The 18,945-nt window shown below is 47.8% G+C and overlaps 1 protein-coding gene across 4 annotated transcripts in view; it reads left to right on the top strand.

Moving 5' to 3' along the window:
• The window catches only part of PFKFB3 (6-phosphofructo-2-kinase/fructose-2,6-biphosphatase 3), a 70,654-nt gene extending 52,802 nt beyond the window's left edge, over positions 1 to 17,852 (top strand). The window contains exons 8-17 of one of the 4 annotated variants that reach the window (XM_039519616.1): positions 2,119 to 2,243; positions 3,301 to 3,508; positions 3,762 to 3,908; positions 4,482 to 4,586; positions 6,229 to 6,358; positions 7,079 to 7,141; positions 7,382 to 7,446; positions 8,910 to 9,083; positions 10,423 to 10,445; positions 14,973 to 17,852. In XM_039519616.1, coding sequence (XP_039375550.1) covers positions 2,119 to 2,243; positions 3,301 to 3,508; positions 3,762 to 3,908; positions 4,482 to 4,586; positions 6,229 to 6,358; positions 7,079 to 7,141; positions 7,382 to 7,446; positions 8,910 to 9,083; positions 10,423 to 10,445; positions 14,973 to 14,979 — 1,047 coding nt within the window. In that variant the 3' untranslated portion in view covers positions 14,980 to 17,852. Of the gene's footprint in view, positions 1 to 2,118; positions 2,244 to 3,300; positions 3,509 to 3,761; positions 3,909 to 4,481; positions 4,587 to 6,228; positions 6,359 to 7,078; positions 7,142 to 7,381; positions 7,447 to 8,909; positions 9,251 to 10,422; positions 10,446 to 13,759; positions 13,830 to 14,972 lie in introns of those variants that run through there. The other 3 variants (XM_039519618.1, XM_039519615.1, XM_039519614.1) reach the window with 3 other exon arrangements.
• Positions 17,853 to 18,945: the final 1,093 nt, after the last annotated feature.

The following is an 18,945-nucleotide window of genomic DNA, read 5'->3' as shown; positions in this document are numbered from 1 at the left end:
CCCTTTTATTTCCCCACCACCACGTATATACAACTATATACAATTCAGTACCAGTCAGGTAGCCCCTTAGGGCACAGCTTGCTCTTACAGCAGCTGGGAGCAACAGGTCTTCACTTTCCCCCTCCTCCTACTTCCTTCCTGCTAGCTTTATAGGCCTTCCTCCCGGCAGGCTCACAGGTGATTGCTCTCAGGCTCCTTTAATGAGCCACACCCGGCCAGCTCCAGCTGGTTCCCCTTGATGGGAGCTCTGCTCGCAGGTTCTGAGCTAACGGGCTGGTTCAGTGCCTCTTAAGCCAGCACCCTGTTACTGTCTGCTATTAAACAGATGCACAAGAAAAGACAGTAACCAGGCCTCATTACGCACTTTTCCGCTTGCTAGATGAAGTCTTAGCTAGGGAAGAAACATTAATGGCATGCAACTGCCTTCTTGAGAAGCTGTCTTTTTGATGCCCTGCCCTGCCTGTGCATGTGTCAGAAGAGGTGACCCCCTGCCTTCGGGTTGGCCAGAGAGGAGAGGGGCTTTTTTTATTTCTTTAATGAAAATTCACTTTCCCCGCTAACCTGTTACCAGGCACTGTTGCAACTGCCAATCTTATCTCCAGTTCTACATCACAACTTTCCAAGTCATTTTACAGCACCTCAAACTCCATTGGCTCGATGCCCAGAGTTCAAATGGTGTTTGTCCTTAGGTGACAAGGTTTTATGGCCCGGGTTTGTCTTGTATTGCTGTCCGGTGTCACCACATATGAAGCTGACTCATTCCTCCCCTTTCCACAGAATTCCCTTAATGGTACTATTAACCTACACAGCTTTGAGTTACATTCAGACAGATAAGGGTGCACCTGGGAACATCCTATGCTTGAATGGGGTCCATCTTGTCACCCTCATACAAGCACAGTTCCTGTGACGTTCAATGGGAGTATGGCTTCCATGGGCAGGCCCCCAAAAGAACCGAAAGCAAAACCTTGGAGCTGACCAGATTTCTCTCTGTCTATCCTTGATTTGGTTATTTCCCTTCTGATCTCAGTGGATACCTCACACCTTATTTTACACAAATCAATAACTTCCCTTCAAGTTAGTTAATGCGTAAGTATGTGATTGGAGATAAAATTGTGTGTAAGGTTCTGCTTTGCCGGATGTTACCGATTAACAGTGTGTTAGTTCTCAGATGCAATAGAAAATAAATTATAATAATGACAGCAACGACACAAGGCCCTAATCCTGCAAACAGTTCTGCACACATTTAGTTATCTTTACTCGCATGAGTTGTTGCATTGGCTTCCGTATTACTGACATGTGTAAGCCATTGTAGGGGTCAGCGTGTTTGATGTAATCGCAACACCAACACTGTTAGCTGCAATGCCAAAGCTTGGGGCTGCAGCATCAGAAACTTAGAGTAAATGTTGGATGATAACATTGTGGCCTTTTACAGCATGTGTCATTCAGGGATCCTAAAGCAATTCACAAATGCTAATAAATGAGGCCAGTGGGAGGAAGTAAAGTACTATTACCTCCATTACACAGGTAGGGAAACTGAGGCATGGAACATTTAAATTATTTATAATGCAGTAGGGATTCATGGACAAGGACTCCATTCTGCTACGTGCTGAACAACTATCTTGCCTAAGGTCACGTGCTTCCCATGTTCCACTCTAACCACGTAGACATCACTGGTTCTCTTTACAAGGTGGATGGTGTATTTTTTTTCCCTTGGTGTGGGTGTGCTCAGCCAACTCGTTAGGGAGCTGAGACTGTCACTGGACTCACTTCTCTTTTCTTGGCAACAAAATGTTGAGGCTAAATCACTGAGAAACCCTTGAGCTAGGTAACCTTTGATTCGGAGAGGAAATGGTAACCCACGATACGTGCTGCAGCCATGTGTTTACCCATCTTACACTTACCATTTGTTCTTACTTTACTTCTTTTATAAGTTCAAAATTCCAGCTGTAAGTGGACTCTTTGTACATGACTCTTGGAAGAGCTTTGACACCTGATATTAGACAAGCCTGATTGCTCTGGGACATATCGTGTTTGCACTGTCATTGACTGAGGCGCTAGCTTTTGTCTGTACAGAAAGCTTTCTGATGACTCTTTGATTTGCTTTCTGTGTTGCTACAGGAAGTTAAATTGTCCAGCCCGGATTATAGGGACTGCAACTCAACTGATGCCATGGAAGACTTTATGAAGAGAATCAATTGTTACCAGGCCAGCTACCAGCCGCTCGACCCAGATAACTATGACAGGTAAGGGGTTTTGCTTTGAAATAGCTTGGCTTGGAGGTGTTTTGTCTTGGAAGAAAAGGGTAATAAAATATAGATCTGTATTTCAGTTTCTGTTTGAAAAAGTGAATTTATTAGAATAAAATAAGGGCTGGTCTACACTGGGGAGGTCTACGCTATTTGCGTAACTGAAGTCGAAGTATCTTAGTTTGACTTACCTGGCCCTCCTCATGGTGGCGAGTCAACTGCCGCGGCTCCCCCGTCGACACGGCTTATTCCTCCTGCCATAGTGGAGTACGGGCATCGATTCGCGGATCGATTTATCGCGTCTAGACAAGACGTGCTAAATTGATCCCCAAGAGATCGATTACTACCCGCCGATTCGGCGGGTAGTATAGACATATCCTAAGAGCGAGCCCCAAGCTCTCGTTCTAAACTCAAGGACCAAAAGATCTGGCTTTTTTACCATCCTTTATGCCTTGTGGCTCCAGCCTGGAGCCAGAGTACCAGAGCATCCTGCGGTAACTTTTACATGCAGACACCTAGGATGCCCTGGCCACCCTAAATGACTCTGGATAGAGTCAGTTTTAGTCTGCAGTGCTGCAATATTGATCTCCTCTGCTTCTCCATTTGGGAACACTTTTCTACCATGAGTAACTCCTCCATCACTCTGTGACTTTCTGCACCTGGCATGGGTGTGGGGCAGCAGGTGGCTTTCAGGGTTTCAGTGTAGTCAGTCATTCAGTGTGTGGTGTCAATCCCAGCTGTCCGGAGGTGTGGCAGCCACATGCAGGATGCTGCCTCATCCCAGATCTCTCGTACAGTGGAGGCTTGTGCTAAATACTAGCCATGGGTCTGGAGTCAGAAGAATCTTATTTAATCTTTTTTTAATGGAACAAGGAAAATGGAGATTACCTGGCCAGTCTCAATGTAGCAGTGATTTCAAAGGAAAGCCTTAAAGCTACCATGAAATACCGCTGCAGCAAATCCTTTTAACATGGGGATTATATCCCCTTGACATTTATTCTCAAGAGTTGCCTTTGCTTCATGTTTCCACTGCTCCTTGCCATGGTTTCCACAGGGACGTGTCTCTGATCAAAGTGATCGATGTTGGCCGGAGGTTCCTGGTGAACAGGGTCCAGGATCACATCCAGAGCAGGATTGTCTATTACCTAATGAACATCCATGTCCAGCCGCGCACCATTTATCTGTGTCGACACGGTGAGAGCGAATTCAACCTCAAAGGGAAGATTGGAGGTGACTCTGGACTCTCCAATAGGGGCAAGAAGGTAGAGGAACAATATCCCTCTTGTATTTGGGCAGGGGGGAGCAAGTCCCTGGTTCTGTAATATGCCGTGTATGAGAAAAAGGGGCAGATATATATACTTGGTGTTGGCCTGAATGTGTCTTCTGAATTGGCAACATTTCAGTGCACTACTGGCACCTAAATGAGCACCTCTGAAATCCAGGGTAAGCAGGACCATCTGGAAGCCCTGGGTAGTGGAGGTTCAGTAACCACACTCTTTGTTTTATCTCCTTTAGTTTGCCAGTGCATTGAACAAATTTGTTGAGGAGCAGAACCTGAAGGACCTCAAAATCTGGACCAGCCAACTCAAGAGGACAATCCAAACGGCAGAAGCCCTCAAGCTGCCCTATGAACAGTGGAAGGCGCTCAACGAAATCGATGCCGTAAGCATCTTAACTGGATTACTAATTGCCGACTCTCACTGTCCGGGTGAGCGGAGCGGTGAGGGCACTGGCCTTCCCCCTCTGCCCAAATGTCACAGTGGAAGCAGGGTTTGCCCACTCCAGCACACCGGGACCTGGTCAGCACGGCTGGTTGTGTCCAAGAGAGGCCTGGCGCTGTAATAGCGAACACGGGAAGGGGAGGGCCAGGACTGAGGTGCTGTGGAAGTGCTGAGTGGGGGGAAGCTGACTCAGTGCCTTGCTCTGACGGCCAGTGCTGACGTTTCCCCAGCAGTGACGTTGAACCTCTCCAGAGATGTAAAGAGGCAATATTGTTTCCCGGCCTGGTTTTGGTAGCGCATGCAGTGCTGCCAAAGAGCTTGTTAGCTTTTGTCTCTAACCTATTGGTTTAAAATTGCTGCCACCCAGGGCCACTGCACAGGTAAATTCTTAGGGGCTCAAGTGCAGGTTATTTTCTATGCACATAAGGCTGCCTGGTACCTGCATTGGTTGGCACCTGCAGCTCTGTTGTCTGGAGCCCAGTAAATAACCTCAGGGGATGTCTTGTTCCCGCAGGGTGTATGCGAAGAGATGACTTACGAAGAGATCAAGGAGAAGCACCCGGAGGAATTTGCTTTACGCGATCAGGACAAATACTATTACCGCTACCCTTCTGGAGAGGTATGTCTGCAGAGAAACCCTCTGGGACATGACTGGTCTAAAACGCCACATACTTTCCTGTCATACCCATATACCCTTCTGCTCTGCATCCAGCCTAGAGGGCAGAAAATAAATGGGTCCGTCTAGGATCTCTGAGTACTTTGAGTCAAAGTGGTAACTAGATGAGAGTGCTGACCCCTTTGGGCGCTTGTCAAATTATTACGGGCTGGTTCTGATACCTTAGTCAAGTTGATGGATGGTCCCATTGATTTCATGAAGACCACTCGAGGCATAAGGTGCTGCTTAACCCAAGTAAAGGTATCTGAATTTGGCCCTATATTTAATGTAAAATAGCATCTTTCAGCCCAAAGGAGTTCTCTTTACTCCCCTGCCCAAAGGCACCCTCCTGAGGCTGATGGTAGCATCTCTCCAGTGCTCTCTGCTGGCTGGGGGAGTGAGCTGATGGTACATTTTTAGGGGTGATGAAGTGATGTTTGTCCATTGACATGGGAGTTTAGTTCCGTGCTCTGGAATAAAGACAAAGATGTATGAGGAATATCCACCAGCTTCTGGAAAAATACAGGCTTGTGGATTTCAAAGTTATGGAATAGTGGTATGCGTAATATTGACCGTAGGGGCTAAAATTCCCACCAGCTACCGCTCTTGTTTCTGTATGCCAGTCCTCCAGAGTTTATGGTTCTTGTAGAAGAACGAACTTCTGAAACAGATATTATTATCCTCAAAAACTCCATGTAGCTTAATAAACCCTTCTGGTTTCCAGTGCAGATATGAAAGCAGAATTCTGTCTGTTGCTGAGGTTCTCTCTCCTCCCAGTACCAGAGCAGAGAAGTGACTTTGTGTTTAGTGTTCTATCATGAGATGTGGTGTGTTCATTTTAGACAACTGCTGAAATTACTTGGAAGGGTTGGCTAATGGGCCATAGAGCCTTTTGCCACAAGTTCATCAGTTCAAATCCATGTTACTTGTGACTTAAAGTCAATTCCTAGCGGGTAGATGGCCACCATGCTTGGCACCCTTGCTGACAGTCTCTGCAGAGAAGCCAAGGGCCAGATGTTCCACTGAGCCAAAACTACCTCCTGATTTCTGATTTGTAGAGGGTGGTCCCTACCATTCAGAGTTAAAACAGGTTGGCGGTGTGGGAGATCTTGCACTGCCTCTGCCTCCTGTACTCTGACTAGATGGAAGACCTCAGTCTGTAAGGCTGATTGATTTAGAACCTTTCACCAACGCTAAATTCATTTTTGAGCTGAGAGATGTTCATGGTTCAGAACCGATCTGCTTAAGCAGAAGGGCATAACTTCCAGGCAAACTCTCGCTGGCATTGTGGAAAGGTTGGGTGGATCTCAAATGGTGGTGGTGATTCTTCTATGTAGTAGGAGAGGGGGGTTGTGAATATATGTCCAGTTTAAAAGAATCCAGTAGGAGAAGGAAACTCCTCCTGTTACCGCCCCCACGTAAAGCATCATTTCAACAGTGTTCCAGCTGCTTTTGTCCTGTAAGTCATGGATACAACTCCAAACTCCAGGATTTTTGTGGGTTTCACTTGGTTTAAAGATGGACCAAAACGGTGGCTTTGTTTTTGACTCCTTGTAACTCCTGACTGTGCTCTGTGAATTTATCTCTAGCTCTGTTTATTTTGCAGTCATACCAAGATCTGGTGCAGCGCCTGGAGCCAGTCATCATGGAGCTGGAGAGGCAGGAGAACGTCCTTGTGATCTGTCACCAGGCTGTGATGCGGTGCCTTCTGGCTTATTTCCTAGACAAGAGCGCGGGTATGTGACACTCACCCTGGCAGTCTTAGCAGAAGGCAGTTGGGTCCCATGTTGCTTCCGGCTGTTCTACATTGGGATGCAAGGGGAGGGGGGAAGGAGTGTATTGTACAGAAGCTCAGAGAGAAAGAGACTCCTTGCACACACTCCTGGAAAGAGTTCTCGAAGTTGGATGGTGTTGGGAGAGCTGCTTGGTGCACATAGTTCTGTGTCTGCAAAGACTGGGCCATATGACACTCGCAGTATTTTAAGTGGCATTGCACCAGCCTGAGCCGCTGCTGTATCATGCGTGGGCTGGTCACTGAGAGTATAGGTCCTCTCCTGTGCTGCTGGTCCCTGCTCCAGCTTCTGGGCTGCTGCAGTGTCATTCCTCTGAATGTCTGTTGGAACTCTGGCCCCGCCAAGTGAGCTCCAGGGTTGGCCTGAGGAGTCCCCGAGTTGCCGAGGAGGGGGCGTTTAGTCTCCCAGTCTGATCCTACTTCTGAATTGGGAGATCGGAACTCGCCAGGGGTGTTGGGCCAGCTGTAGAGTGGAGCCCTGGGTGGACACTTGTTTTTCCTGTGCTTCGGGTGACCTAGGCAGTATGCTGAGTTATACACGGGGAGGGGAGTTCTCACCGGCCTCTACAGAGGGGTAGAGTCTGTCCATACATTTGCAGAATGGATTCTGCCACCTCTGTTGTCACTAACCTCCCCTCCCCCGCCTTGTTTGCCGTTCCTCCAGCTGAAATGCCCTACCTGAAATGCCCCCTTCACACGGTGCTGAAGCTGACACCTGTGGCCTATGGTAAGTGGAACGTTTTTCCTTGATGGGCTGGCTCGCGCGGTTGGGTGAAGTGTTTGCTGGTGGTTGCATCTCGGTTCAGGATAGATTGTAGGCTCCTCTGGGCAGGACTGGAGCTCTCTTCCTGTGTGTTTGTGCACTGCCTAGCCCAGTGGGTCCCTGAGCCAGACTGAGGCCTTTGGCCTCCACCCTAAAGTAATGAGGAACCATAAATTGCTGACAGTCTCTCGCTCCTCACTGCAGGTTGCCGAGTGGAGTCCGTCTGTCTGAACGTCGAAGCGGTGAACACTCACAGAGACCAGTCAGAGGTGAGTTGTGCTTTGCTTTAGATCTTTCAGTCACTCTCTCTCCTTCCTCCTAATGTTAGCCGGCAACAAGGACTTCAAGAGGGGGCGGGAGATCGCTTGGCTGGGCACCATGAGCAGCCATTTTAGAACTGGCTTCAGGTGTTGCAGGCAGATGAGGAGGCTTCAGAAATTAAAGACCCTGACCCCCCAACCTGCCTTCAGGTGCTTCCCCCTACATGCTAGGGGTTTGATCCCAAGCCCACTGAAGTCAATGGACAGACTTTCATTGGGCTTTGGATCAGGCCTTCTGACAGCCAATGAGCCTAGACTGATAAATGCCTGAGGAGGAGGCAGGGAATGATTTCTGCAGTGCCGCAGTTAGGGACAGAGCCATCAGGCCACATTCCTTGTTAAGCAGAAGGGGTGAGTGCGCTGTATGCTTGTGAGAGAGGAAGGGAAAATGTTGGCAGTCTCCTTTTGGGGAGCGAGATGAATGTGCTGTGGTGTAACAGCTGGTGCTGCGGGCTTGTAAGCTAAGCAGAGTTAAGCCTGGCCAGTACACGGACAGGAATATGTAGGTACTACGAGCAGTGGCGCTGATGATTTAGGAGATGGCATACTTCCACGGTGTTGGCACTGAAGGCATGCTCCAGCACAGTGTTCACGGGTGCTGTGCTCACAGATCCAATTTAAATTGTCCCCCTTTCAGGTGGCTATTTCTGTCTTCTTCACTTCCTGTCCTAAACTGCATCGTAGTGTTGCTAGATGTCGGCCTTTCCCGCCTAGAGGTGGCTGCGTAGTCGGCAATTGGTGAAGCAATTCCCGGCTGGGTAGCGTAGATCAAGAGCTTCTGAATCCTTTGACAGCTGCTGTATTGTAGCAATGGGTTCTGCAGCAATAACAAGAGCTAGGCTGTGGTGAGAAAATAAAGCTAGACAAGCACAAATTGCTCTGGTTGGTCTCCTAACATGCTGCACGGGTAGCTGTCACTCCCTTTCACCCGGGAATTGCGGGCAGTTCCAAGAAGCAGAACATCCCATAGGGGAGCATAAGCCCTTTGCAGTGGAACTTCCCTGGCTGCTCTGTCCAATTGCCGAATCAGTCGCTCTCATTGGCTAGACTAGCTCCCTCCTGTGCTGCTTGCTTTTGTGCTCTCCTCTTGCCTATCTGTTTTGGTTTGCGGGAAAGATCTTGAGAAGGAGACAGAAGAACCTTCCTGTTCTAGTCAATTGTCACCACAAGTCGTGGCCTTTTTCTGTGTGCGTAGACCCAGAAGGGTTCAGAGCGTAGGGTTTTCTCCCTTGGAATGTCTCTCCTGACCTTTTGTGTTGCACTTGGTGATCAGGGACATTAATGCATCAGACACGCACCGTATATGTAGTTGGGTTTTTTTTTTGGGGTGGGGAAATAGAGGAGAATTTAAAATTGCTTTTTTTCATAACTTTCGCCTTCTTCCTTTTTGTCTTTGTCTCGCTCTAATTTAGGAAGCAAAGAAGGGACCTAACCCGCTCATGAGACGTAATAGTGTTACCCCTCTAGCAAGCCCAGAGCCCACCAAAAAGCCTCGCATCAACAGCTTTGACGAGCATGTGGCTTCTTCTTCTGCTGCCCTGCCAGTCTGTATGCCCCAAGAGGTGCCCACGCAGCTGCCTGGACAAGTTAGTCGAATCCTCCTTCTTCTCTTTATTGTTGTGCGCTTCTTGTCGCTTATTAATCTAGGGAGGAGCCTTTGATTATTTTAATTATGCTGCTGTCTTTGAGCTAAATTTAGTTAGTTTACCACCAGCGCCCTGCCCTCCCTTCTATTAAAAGCACCTAAAATTAACTCGCTGTTCAGTCTCTTGCTTCTTGGGACCCTTGGAAGCCCAGGAAAATCCAAATCCAGGCTGAACTGAGTAACTGTGGTGTTGAGATTTAATGTTTCTCTCTGGCCCCATTCAAGTGCCTCTGAACTCAGCTACTGTGCAAGCTTCTAAATGGGTGCGTGGTGCTGGTTTGCCCACTCCCATTCCAGATCATTCGTTGGCATCTCCACTCCTTCCTCCTCTGGGATCTAGCTGCCCTTGACTAGATTGGAGTTTAGTTCTAGATGCTGCAAAGAGGGAATCATTCTTGACATTATCTTAATAATGACCTCTGGGAACCTATGCCCTGGCCGCACCTGCTTCCCTTCCCATCGCTCTCCCAAGAACTCCAGCCTAGCTAGACGTGGGGCAAGAGAACAGCCTATGTTGCCTTTTTGAGCGGCAGCCCTAATGACCAGCTGTCACGGAGCTGATAAACTGGCTTTGACTCTATTGGCCACGACTTGATTCACAGCCTGGCAGGAACCATCTGCTGTGTATGGTTGCACAAATCCCAGGGGGACGCGTGGGCTTTCTTGTTCTGTCCATTATAGAGGAAGGAGCTCCTCCAGGGGCACTGCTTAGTGCTTACTTCTCCCCATGATTGCTTCTCTGATATTTCATAGAGTAGTAAAACTCCTTCCTCCCAGTCAGTTTCCCCCACAATTAAAGATCTGGGGTGCTGCCTACACAAGCACCCATAAAAGTGAGTCTGTTCAGGCCTTAGAAGAGACCTTGGTTATAGAGGAACTCCATGCCCCCATTAGGGGGTAATAAGAGCATGCTGCCTGGTCTGTCGGCTCTTCCTGTGCCCTGCGGTCCATGTTAATTCCCTGTTGCCCTCTCCACTGTCTTGTAGGCCAGTCCCAAAAAGTAAGGTGGCAAGTCCAAACACTGCCGGGCTGGGATGAATTGCTGGAGGTTCTGGTTGGTGGCTGCTTTGCACTAACACCTGGTTCCCAATTAGCACTAAAGGGGATGGTTAAGGAGGCCTCCAGTTTTGGTGCCCTTCATGCTCGCGCTCCTTCCAATTAACCTTGGAATTGCTCTTTGGTTGATTGCCTCTTGCTGATTTCAAATGACTCCCTTCCTACGTGCACGCTGTTACTGACGCCTCTCTTTCCATTTTCTCTCTCTCTTTGTCTCCTTGCAGCCTTTACTAGGGAAGGCTTGTCTGTAAGTATCTTCTTGTGAGTTTTTCCTTTGCGTGTCTCCTACCTTCCAGCTGGCTTTGTTGTTATCTTCTTTGTTGTTGCTGCTGTGAAACTAGATTGAGTTCTGGATTTTAATTCTGTGAATCTGTTAAGGATTCTCATCTGTGCTTGTACCCTCTAATCTGGTTTGTAGTTCTGGTTTGTCCTTCCTGCCTGCCTGGGTGCTGGCTTGGCTTCCTGTTAGCTGTGACACTCCTACTGCAGCAGATGTGGTTTAGCAGTGTCTGATTAGAAGGTGGAGAGAGGGGCTGCTTTGCCTCTGGTGCAATCAGCCTCCGCCCTCCCCAACCCGTGTCTAGTTCGTGCTATTCCCTCCTGGCCAGGGATGGCTTGTATCTCTGGCTCATGGAGAGGCTTCCACACAACAATTTTTCCACCTCCTTAGAATGCAACAAGTGGGAGCAATGTTCCCTCTAATTTTTTCCTTCCATGTGTGGAATGAATTTTGGTATGTGCAACACCAATATCAAGGTGATGTGCAGTTGCGTGCCACCAGTGCAACAAAAAATCTGAATTGCTGATCAGACTTAAGCAGCTTTCTGTACCCTTCTACTAAAGGGTTGCTGAAGCTGCATCTCTGGTTGACCTTGTTATGTATTTATTTTCATAATCTAAAAAGTAATGCAGGGCCTTGTATCATTTTCTGTTACAAGAGCTATGTAGATAACTGCCATTTAGCATTTGAATGGTCAAGAGTTTTCTAATTTGCAAGATTATATTATAACACTTTCTGCTAGGGAATCCGATCATGGCTTTGTCAGTAATTGAACAGGACAACATTGAAATCTGTCAAGGCACCAAATCCTGCTACCCTTCTGTATAACCCAGCCAAACTGGGGTGGGTCTGCTGCAGAAACAGTGGGCAGGCAGCAGTGGGGAGAGGTGTCTCTCCCCGCCACAGCCCTGGGGCTGGGAGAGAGGTGTCTTTCCCTGCCCTAGCCCTGTATGCCCCATGCTCCCCACCCCACTGCCCCCATCAACCCCCACCATATCCTCTTCGGGGTCCAGGCCCGCCTCTGACTGTGCGGCTCCACTAATTAGTTACATGGCCCTTGATGCCCTCTTGTGCAGGTGTGCAACTTAGAGGGAACACAGAGTGGGAGGTTGCACCAAATGAGCTTCCTGGGGAGGGTCCTGCTTCAAGTTGCTCCTCTCACCCTAGAAGGATTTTATCTCCTGTCTCAAGGGAGGCTGTTTAGACATGGCATCCATCTACCTGCAAAACTGTGACAAGCCAATCAGGATTTGAGGCTTCTTGGGAGTAGTGTATCCATGTTTGCTTGGGGATGGTAGATAGTAAAGTAGACACCTTCAGCTACGGCCAAGATTATGATTCTTTTATATATATATATATATAGAGAGAGAGACACACACACACCTATCTCATAGAGCTGGAAGTGGCCTTGAAAGGTCCCCTGCCTTCATTAGCAGGACTAAGTACTGTTCCTGACAGGTGGGATTTTTTTTCCTCCCCCGTGATCCCTAAATGGCCCCCTCAAGGATTGAACGTACAACCCTGGGTTTAGCAGGCTAATGCTCAAACCACTGAGCTATCACTCTCCCACCCCTGCCTGCCAGCTATTGTTGTATCTAAGCTTTGAATGCATGCCCCTAACTCCTGATGCTTTTGTACTCCATACTGTGTGGCTTTCTACAGATCAGTTGCAGAATAACAATGTTAGTTAGAGGGAGCCTAATGGGCACATACTGGTGCTTTGTAGTCTGCCAGGGGACAGGTACAGCGTAATGGTGAGAAGGCATCAGTTCATCATCTTACGCACTGACTGGATCAGCCTGAGTCACAGTTAATGTTGCATCTCTGTCCTTGTTGGTTTCAAGATGCTGGGGTTTGCTATTAACTAAAATGAGCAGCATTCATTAAAATGAGGCAGAATTCAGTTGTGCTTGAACACAGCAGCTGGAACACACTGACAAATCTCACTAATTCTTATCCTCTCCCTCTCATCTTGTGATAGTCTATCTGCAGTATTAAATCTAACAGCCTCTGTGTTGTTGGGAATGGGAATGGGTCACATTAGCAAACCTGGGCAAAGATTTTCATTTGTGGGGAGCTCAGCTCTTGTATGTTAAAGAACAAACGCAGGCTTGTCTTGATTTATGTTTTTGATTTGTCTAGCATGGCATGCACGGCTGCTTTTTCCTTTCCTTACTGCTTCTGAGGCTGCTTCTTAATATTGTCCACGTTGTAATCAAAAGGCACTGAACAGCTTGCTGCTAACTGTGCCACTGAAAATGCCCCCTCTGAAGCAGAGGTTCAAAACCTTTTGGGGAGAGCTATCTCAGTTTGCCAGGCCAAGAACTCTGCTGAACCAGCCGATGCTCCCAGCCAGTGCTCTCCAAGTTCTGACAGTAGTTGCAAGACTAAAGCTTAAGGCAGGCCAGACTCCATTATGGCTTGGCGCTTGCCTTGCTGACTGACTGGTGGCACCTTCATGCTTAGCTCATTTAAGGTAGGGAAGAGGAACCTCTGAGGCATTAGGGCCAAATTCAGAGTTGATGTGTAACTGGCATGTTCTTCCAACCCCTGCCCCCGCCTGTATGTTATTCCATCTTAGGCTGACTTAGACACATGTTTATCATCGTACACCGTCCTCCCTGATCCAAATCTCTATGAGCATCTAAGTGGCCCCCTTAGCAGCTAGAAGAGAGAGCAACTTGCACCAATCATAGTCAACCTCTGACTTTTTCCCCTATTTGGGGATATATGTTACACTAATGTACACTCCCTGACTCATTTTGTTCATGGGTCTAAGTAGGTCTATGGCGAGGTTGACGGCAGGTGCTCAGCTGATGTCAATTTGTCGTAGTGCCATTGAAGTCAATGGAACTCTGACCACTTTCACCAGCTGAGGATCACGGAGTGTCTAATGTCCCGTCCTTCTGATTCTAGCTCCCAGAGCCTGAAGCATCAGTGGCTGGGAACCACCATCCTAGTATGGATTAGATGCTTTGTTGTTAATAGGGTTCTATACAATATAGCGGGTAGCCTAGAAAGCAGGCAGGAAATAAGATCACAGACCAGGCGCCTAGCACCTTTGCTGGGAAGAGACTATAGTAAGTGCTCATCACTGTAGGATCTAGGCACTGGGGAGCAAGTGGGGAGGACAGCTGTTGCCTTTTGACTATAATGGAGTGTGTGTGTGTGTGTGTGTGTGGTCTTTTTATTTATTTTGATCCTGAATGAACTTTTATTAAATCAAATTTAAAGTCTCTTCCCCTCCTTTCCCCTTCTCTCTTTCCCCTTCACGCTTAAAGACGAACTGTGTATCACTTCCTTAAAGTTTTCTCTTTACTAATATTTCCAAGGTAAATGGCTCAGTGCATGCTCTGGCTTCCCTAACTTGACCCTGTCTCTTTGGATAGCAGTGAGAGCATCTCAATCCACTTCTGCATCTTGGTCCATGCTATAAACCCAGCCAGGACTGAGATTTCTGTTGAGAAACTGGTCTCTTTCCCCTTTTCCCTTCCCTGGGATGTTGTGATGTGGAAAACTCGCCAATCACAACAAACCTTCATATCCCATATCTAGTGGGAGCTGCTCAGTGTTGTGACCACTGCAGAGGGTGTCAGTCTTGCATTGTGACTAGTGTGTGTTTAGCTGTTGAGACTCGCATCCTTTTCACCCCTTTGGCATGGATTAGAAAATGCTTTTCTAGTTGACCTTGGTGTTTAGTGGATGTCTTTGCAACAGCAGTTCTGAAGAGCTACAGTTGAGGTCCATAGCTGGCTGGTATCTAGGCTTGAGCAGCAATGGAAGACCCTAGTGCTTTTTAAAGACAGTATTGGGGCAAGTGAAAAGTCTGGAGATCTTAATCTGTAGTTCACGGTGAGGCAGACTACAGGAAGCCGAGCTCCCTTGCTCCACTGGAGCAGCCAGTGTGTGCATGTCTCATTCAGCCATCGTGCAGGATAGTGCTTAGCATAGGTTTGCTGAAATGAGAACTGGTGGTTCAACTTCACTAGTGCAAATTACTTGGGGTTCAAATATGTGCTAGGAGGTCTGCAGAAACAAAGAAAGACCCAGATCCCTAGTCTCCACCCACTTGGGCCTTGTGTATTCATTTATGCCTGTGCAAAATGGGTAGTATTTCACATTCATGCTGCACTGGTGTTGATTACTGTGCAGTATAGAATCCAGCAAGGCACTTACTGTCTAAATACAGACATGACACAAGCGAGGGCCATGGACACAAACAATAGAGGGCAGAGGGTGAGAGGCAGGCGGCATGCTGATGAAAATCTCCTCTGTTGCTTTTTTGTTTATTTAATCCTGGCTGTTCCTTCAGTGCGCATCGTCTGACCTGCCTACGTAGTAGATGCTTTTGCAGTGATCCCTACAGTGGCTCTGTGTTAGCCTTCCCTTCCCCATGTCCCATCTGCATGTAAAGGATGCTGCTGTGTTTCTTGCTGTTTGGTTTCCGAGTTACAGGGCAAATCCAACCCCTGCTTTGCTTTCTTTCTTTGCAAGAACATGAACAGCTCCCAGAAGCAATCATGATTTCTTCAGGGCTGTTGGAAGCCTACGGATGACGCCGATTCCATTTCATCGTCATTTCTGATGTTTGCTTGTATCGTACTCCTCCATTTGACTCGAGGTCGACCCTTGGCTGCTTCTACCATAGCTGTTCGTCTGCCGACTGGACTGTATTGAGTTGGGGAGAGAGAGAAAGAAGAGCTCATCAACCTGGAAAAAGTGGATTCAACAGCCAATCCATAGGCCATCTCTTTTTATGTCTCCTTGGGTGTTCGATATATCCTAGCAAGCTGTAACGTGCTTCTAGTGCACTGAGTTGCTGGACTTTCTTTTTGTGTGTAAGCGACGTGACCTTGCAGGGATGGCTGGTACTGCTCCGTCTCCTCCTGTTCGTGTGTATATATGTGGAGGAGACAGGGTGAGCAGAGAAATACAAAAGGGGAGGGATGTCTTTAACTCCTCCGTGAACCGGGCACTCCTTATTGGTACCGGCGATGGCCTCTTCGCGGCATGTGACCTGACGGCAGAGGCAGTTGGGTGACATCCTTGACTGTTGAAGCAGAACTCTATGGCCGTGTTTACCAAAACAACAATTCTATAGCTCTGTAAATATCAACGGGATCTGCCGGGCTTGTACATCTGCTTCTGAGACAAATGGAATCTGCTTTTACCCTCGACCTGAGAAGCGCTGGCTGAGGAGAGATGGTTTGAGCCACTGGGCGTGGCAGTGAGGCTTGGATTGGGGGGAAGCCCCACCTTGCTGTTGTTTGGATGAAGGTGGGGGAGGGGAGGAGCACAGGCCTATGTGATCCAAGAGGCTTTCCTTGTAATTCATCTCCCCTCCCCCCTCCACTTCCCAGAGGTTTTTACCCTGCACTTGAGCAGGATTTGCTGTTCTAAAGTAGGTGTCTATGCTAGGCTAGGTGGGTTTGGCAGACACACAGCCCTCTTGGGGATGCATGAAGGTCTGTCTGTCCGTGAGGAGCAAGTTCTTTTGTGTGTGTGGAAAAATCCACATTCAGAGGCATTTAAACAATAGTTTCTTTTTATAAACTGCTTGGTTTTGCACTTTACATGTGGCAGGGGTGTGACTCCCCCCCCGGCCCCCCACTCCAATCCTGCCTCTTACAGATGAAGCCTAGATACTTGGATGCTGTACTGCGTGAGCTGAAAGATTCAGACTGCAAAGCAGTGGGTAGTTACAGTATTAGCGGTGGGGAGGGGTAGAGGGTGAGTGTGAGGTACTAATTTATGGACTAGTCGTAGGGACTGGTCAACTTCCAGTTGTTCTGTATGTGAGTCTCTTCTTGACCGTCTGTTCTGTGTTTCAAGTTCAGGGGCTTAAGCCCAAGAATAACCACTACTGTGTCGTTTGTGCAGAAGTTCGTGTGCGCTTGTGTTCTCCTTGTACAGCATTTTCTCCCGCCTGGCTTCACTCCAGAAGTGGGGAGAGGAAAAGACTATTGAAGTAGTGTCTCGTTTTTCCTTGGCCCACCAAGCCCTAAATCTTGGCTAGTCCCTGTGCTCTCTTTTTACCCCACCGCACGCTCTCTCCGGTGCGCCAGTGCTGAGCCAAAAAGCAGAGTGGAGCTCAAGCAATACATTTATTGTCTTAACGGTTTAAAGTGCAGCTGAATCGTATGCTGAAAGGATGTACCCTACAGTCCATTAGAAAAGCAGGCGGGGGTCCTGAGCTGTCAGCATTGTGCTGGGGAGTTCTCCACTCGTGTTTGTTTTTTTCCCTTGTATTCGCTCTTGCTTCAGGTAACTGGTTAATAGGTGAGGTTCCTGCAGAGGGGAGCAGAAAGGCTCTGGTGAAATGTGGTTACTTCTTTGGAAAGGTGAACCGCAGTGCCTAGTGCTTTAGTCTTGCACAGTGAAAATGCTTTGTACCTTTGTACGTTTTAAAGCAGCACCAGGGAAGGGCCAGTAGTGGCTCTCTCAGCCCATATCTGACCCTTGAAGATATTTTTATTGGTAACCTGCCATTGTGAGGTTTGTTTATATACAGCTATTCTTGTAAAGATGAAGTGGAAGAATTTTTTTGTTTTTGAATAGCTGTGATAAATGTAGAGTTCCCTTTTTGCCTGCGTGTTTTACGTCTGCCATTTAGTTTCATTCGTTTTAGAGAGACTAATTTTTAGAGAGTGAGTGACCTATCTTTTGGACGGCTTCCCGAGGAGTTTAACTTTCTCCCCCTGCTACGGAAAGATAACGCAGCAAACGCAAACATTCGGGCCCGGGATCCATTTTACACATACTCAAACTTCAAAACAAACTGTATCTCCCGTTCCGAAAATAACTTCATATTGGTGGGGCCTACAAAAACTGGGACTCTGCCTGAAAAGGAGCATGTTTAGTTGAAAGGGAAAGGGGTGGAATATCGCTTCAGACCAATCCCCCGATATAAAGAGGTGGTGGCTTGGAGGAGGAGTTAGGCAAGCAAAGGGGCTTGCTGGGATTGGTTCTGTCCATCCTGTTCCCCTGGAAACTTGACACCAATTCTCCTATTTCTATAAACAGCAAATATTGGGCCCGGGCCGTGCCATTATAACACAGGGTGGGTGGGCAGAAGGGGCTAACTGAACCACACCAATGACTTTTGTGTGTTTTGTGATACTTGAATTTATTTTTTTATAATTTTATAGCGAAGTGCTGTTTATTTATTTAATGTATGCTGCAGAGCTTGGAGAGAAGGGTAGGTCTTTTGGGGTTTATTTTATTTTGACTTATGATATGTTACTTGTATTCTGTATATATGTCGGGAATAATTGCCTGAGATGAAAGCTGTGCCAGTTTAAGAACAGGGTATGCCTTTCAGAAATTTGTATATTTTGCAGCTGCTGGACCAATAAAATACCTTGTTGAAATAGACACTGGGCGTGATCCTTCATTTGGCAATGGTGTCCTTCTCATTCGTGGTTTCCCTGCTGTGCCTAACGCACCGACAAGCACCCCTTGAATGCAACTAATGTTTGACTTACTGTACATGGGCAGATCAACTCCGTGCCTTACAAAGTGTGAGCTGCACAGGGGGCGACCTGTACAGCGCCCCATTGTGGTTAGCGAGGCTGGACACCGGCACAGGGGTGTTATCCATGCAAGCTAGGGTGGCGATTGTCACTGAGGGGATGTCTACACAACAAAGAAAAACCCGTGGCTGGCCCATGCCAGCCAACTTGGGCTGCAAGGCTGTTTCATTGCTGTGTAGTTGTGGGATCCTATGAGGTGGAAGGGTCTCCCAAGCCCAGAAGTCTACGCAGAAATGAAACAGCCCTGCAGTCCAAGTCCGAGTCGGCTGGCAAGCTTTTTCTTTGCTGTGTAGACATACCCTGAGTCACTTGTTGGAGAGTGGCAAGCAACCAGCATACTGCAGAATGGTGGGGGTAGTGGACACAGCCAGGGGGCAAATCCAGCCCATGTGGAAAACTACTTTGGAATCCTTAGCACCCACGCTGGTCAGAACTTTCAAAGGTGGGCGTCTAAATGGCAGATCCAGACAGATCTTAAAAATCAGACCACTTCTACTTTGGTGTCTAAGACCTTTTACACAGCGGCAACTTCCAGTGGAGTTATGACGGAAGCTACTGATGCACAGCAGCATTGTAAACTGGCCCACTTTTATTTAGCTTAAAGTGCAATAGAAACTCCCTGTAAAACGGAAGTGGTCTTGCTATTAGGGGACCGCTACTGGTGTGTGCTTGGTGCTGTGTGAGATAAAAATACACAGCCTCTGCCCCTACAAATATCACAGTCTGGATGGACATCCCTCTGCACTGGGAGAGCAGGAAGAAAGCTCAGTCATGCAGCTTTTCTAGTGGCCGACTCTGGGTTTAAGAGACTGTCAGACCTATTGGGTTTATTTCTCAGTTGAATATCTAGGACTCACGGCTTAATGGCCCCAGCCTCTTTAAAGAGGTGTCACTAAGACCAATCGCACCCCATGCGCTGCAGGTTTGAATGTGAA

The sequence above is a fragment of the Mauremys reevesii genome, linkage group 1 (assembly GCF_016161935.1).
Source record: "Mauremys reevesii isolate NIE-2019 linkage group 1, ASM1616193v1, whole genome shotgun sequence".
In the NCBI taxonomy this organism is placed as follows: domain Eukaryota; kingdom Metazoa; phylum Chordata; order Testudines; family Geoemydidae; genus Mauremys; species Mauremys reevesii.
Note: the sequence above shows the minus strand (reverse complement) of the source record. Positions and strands in the feature narration are given on the sequence as shown.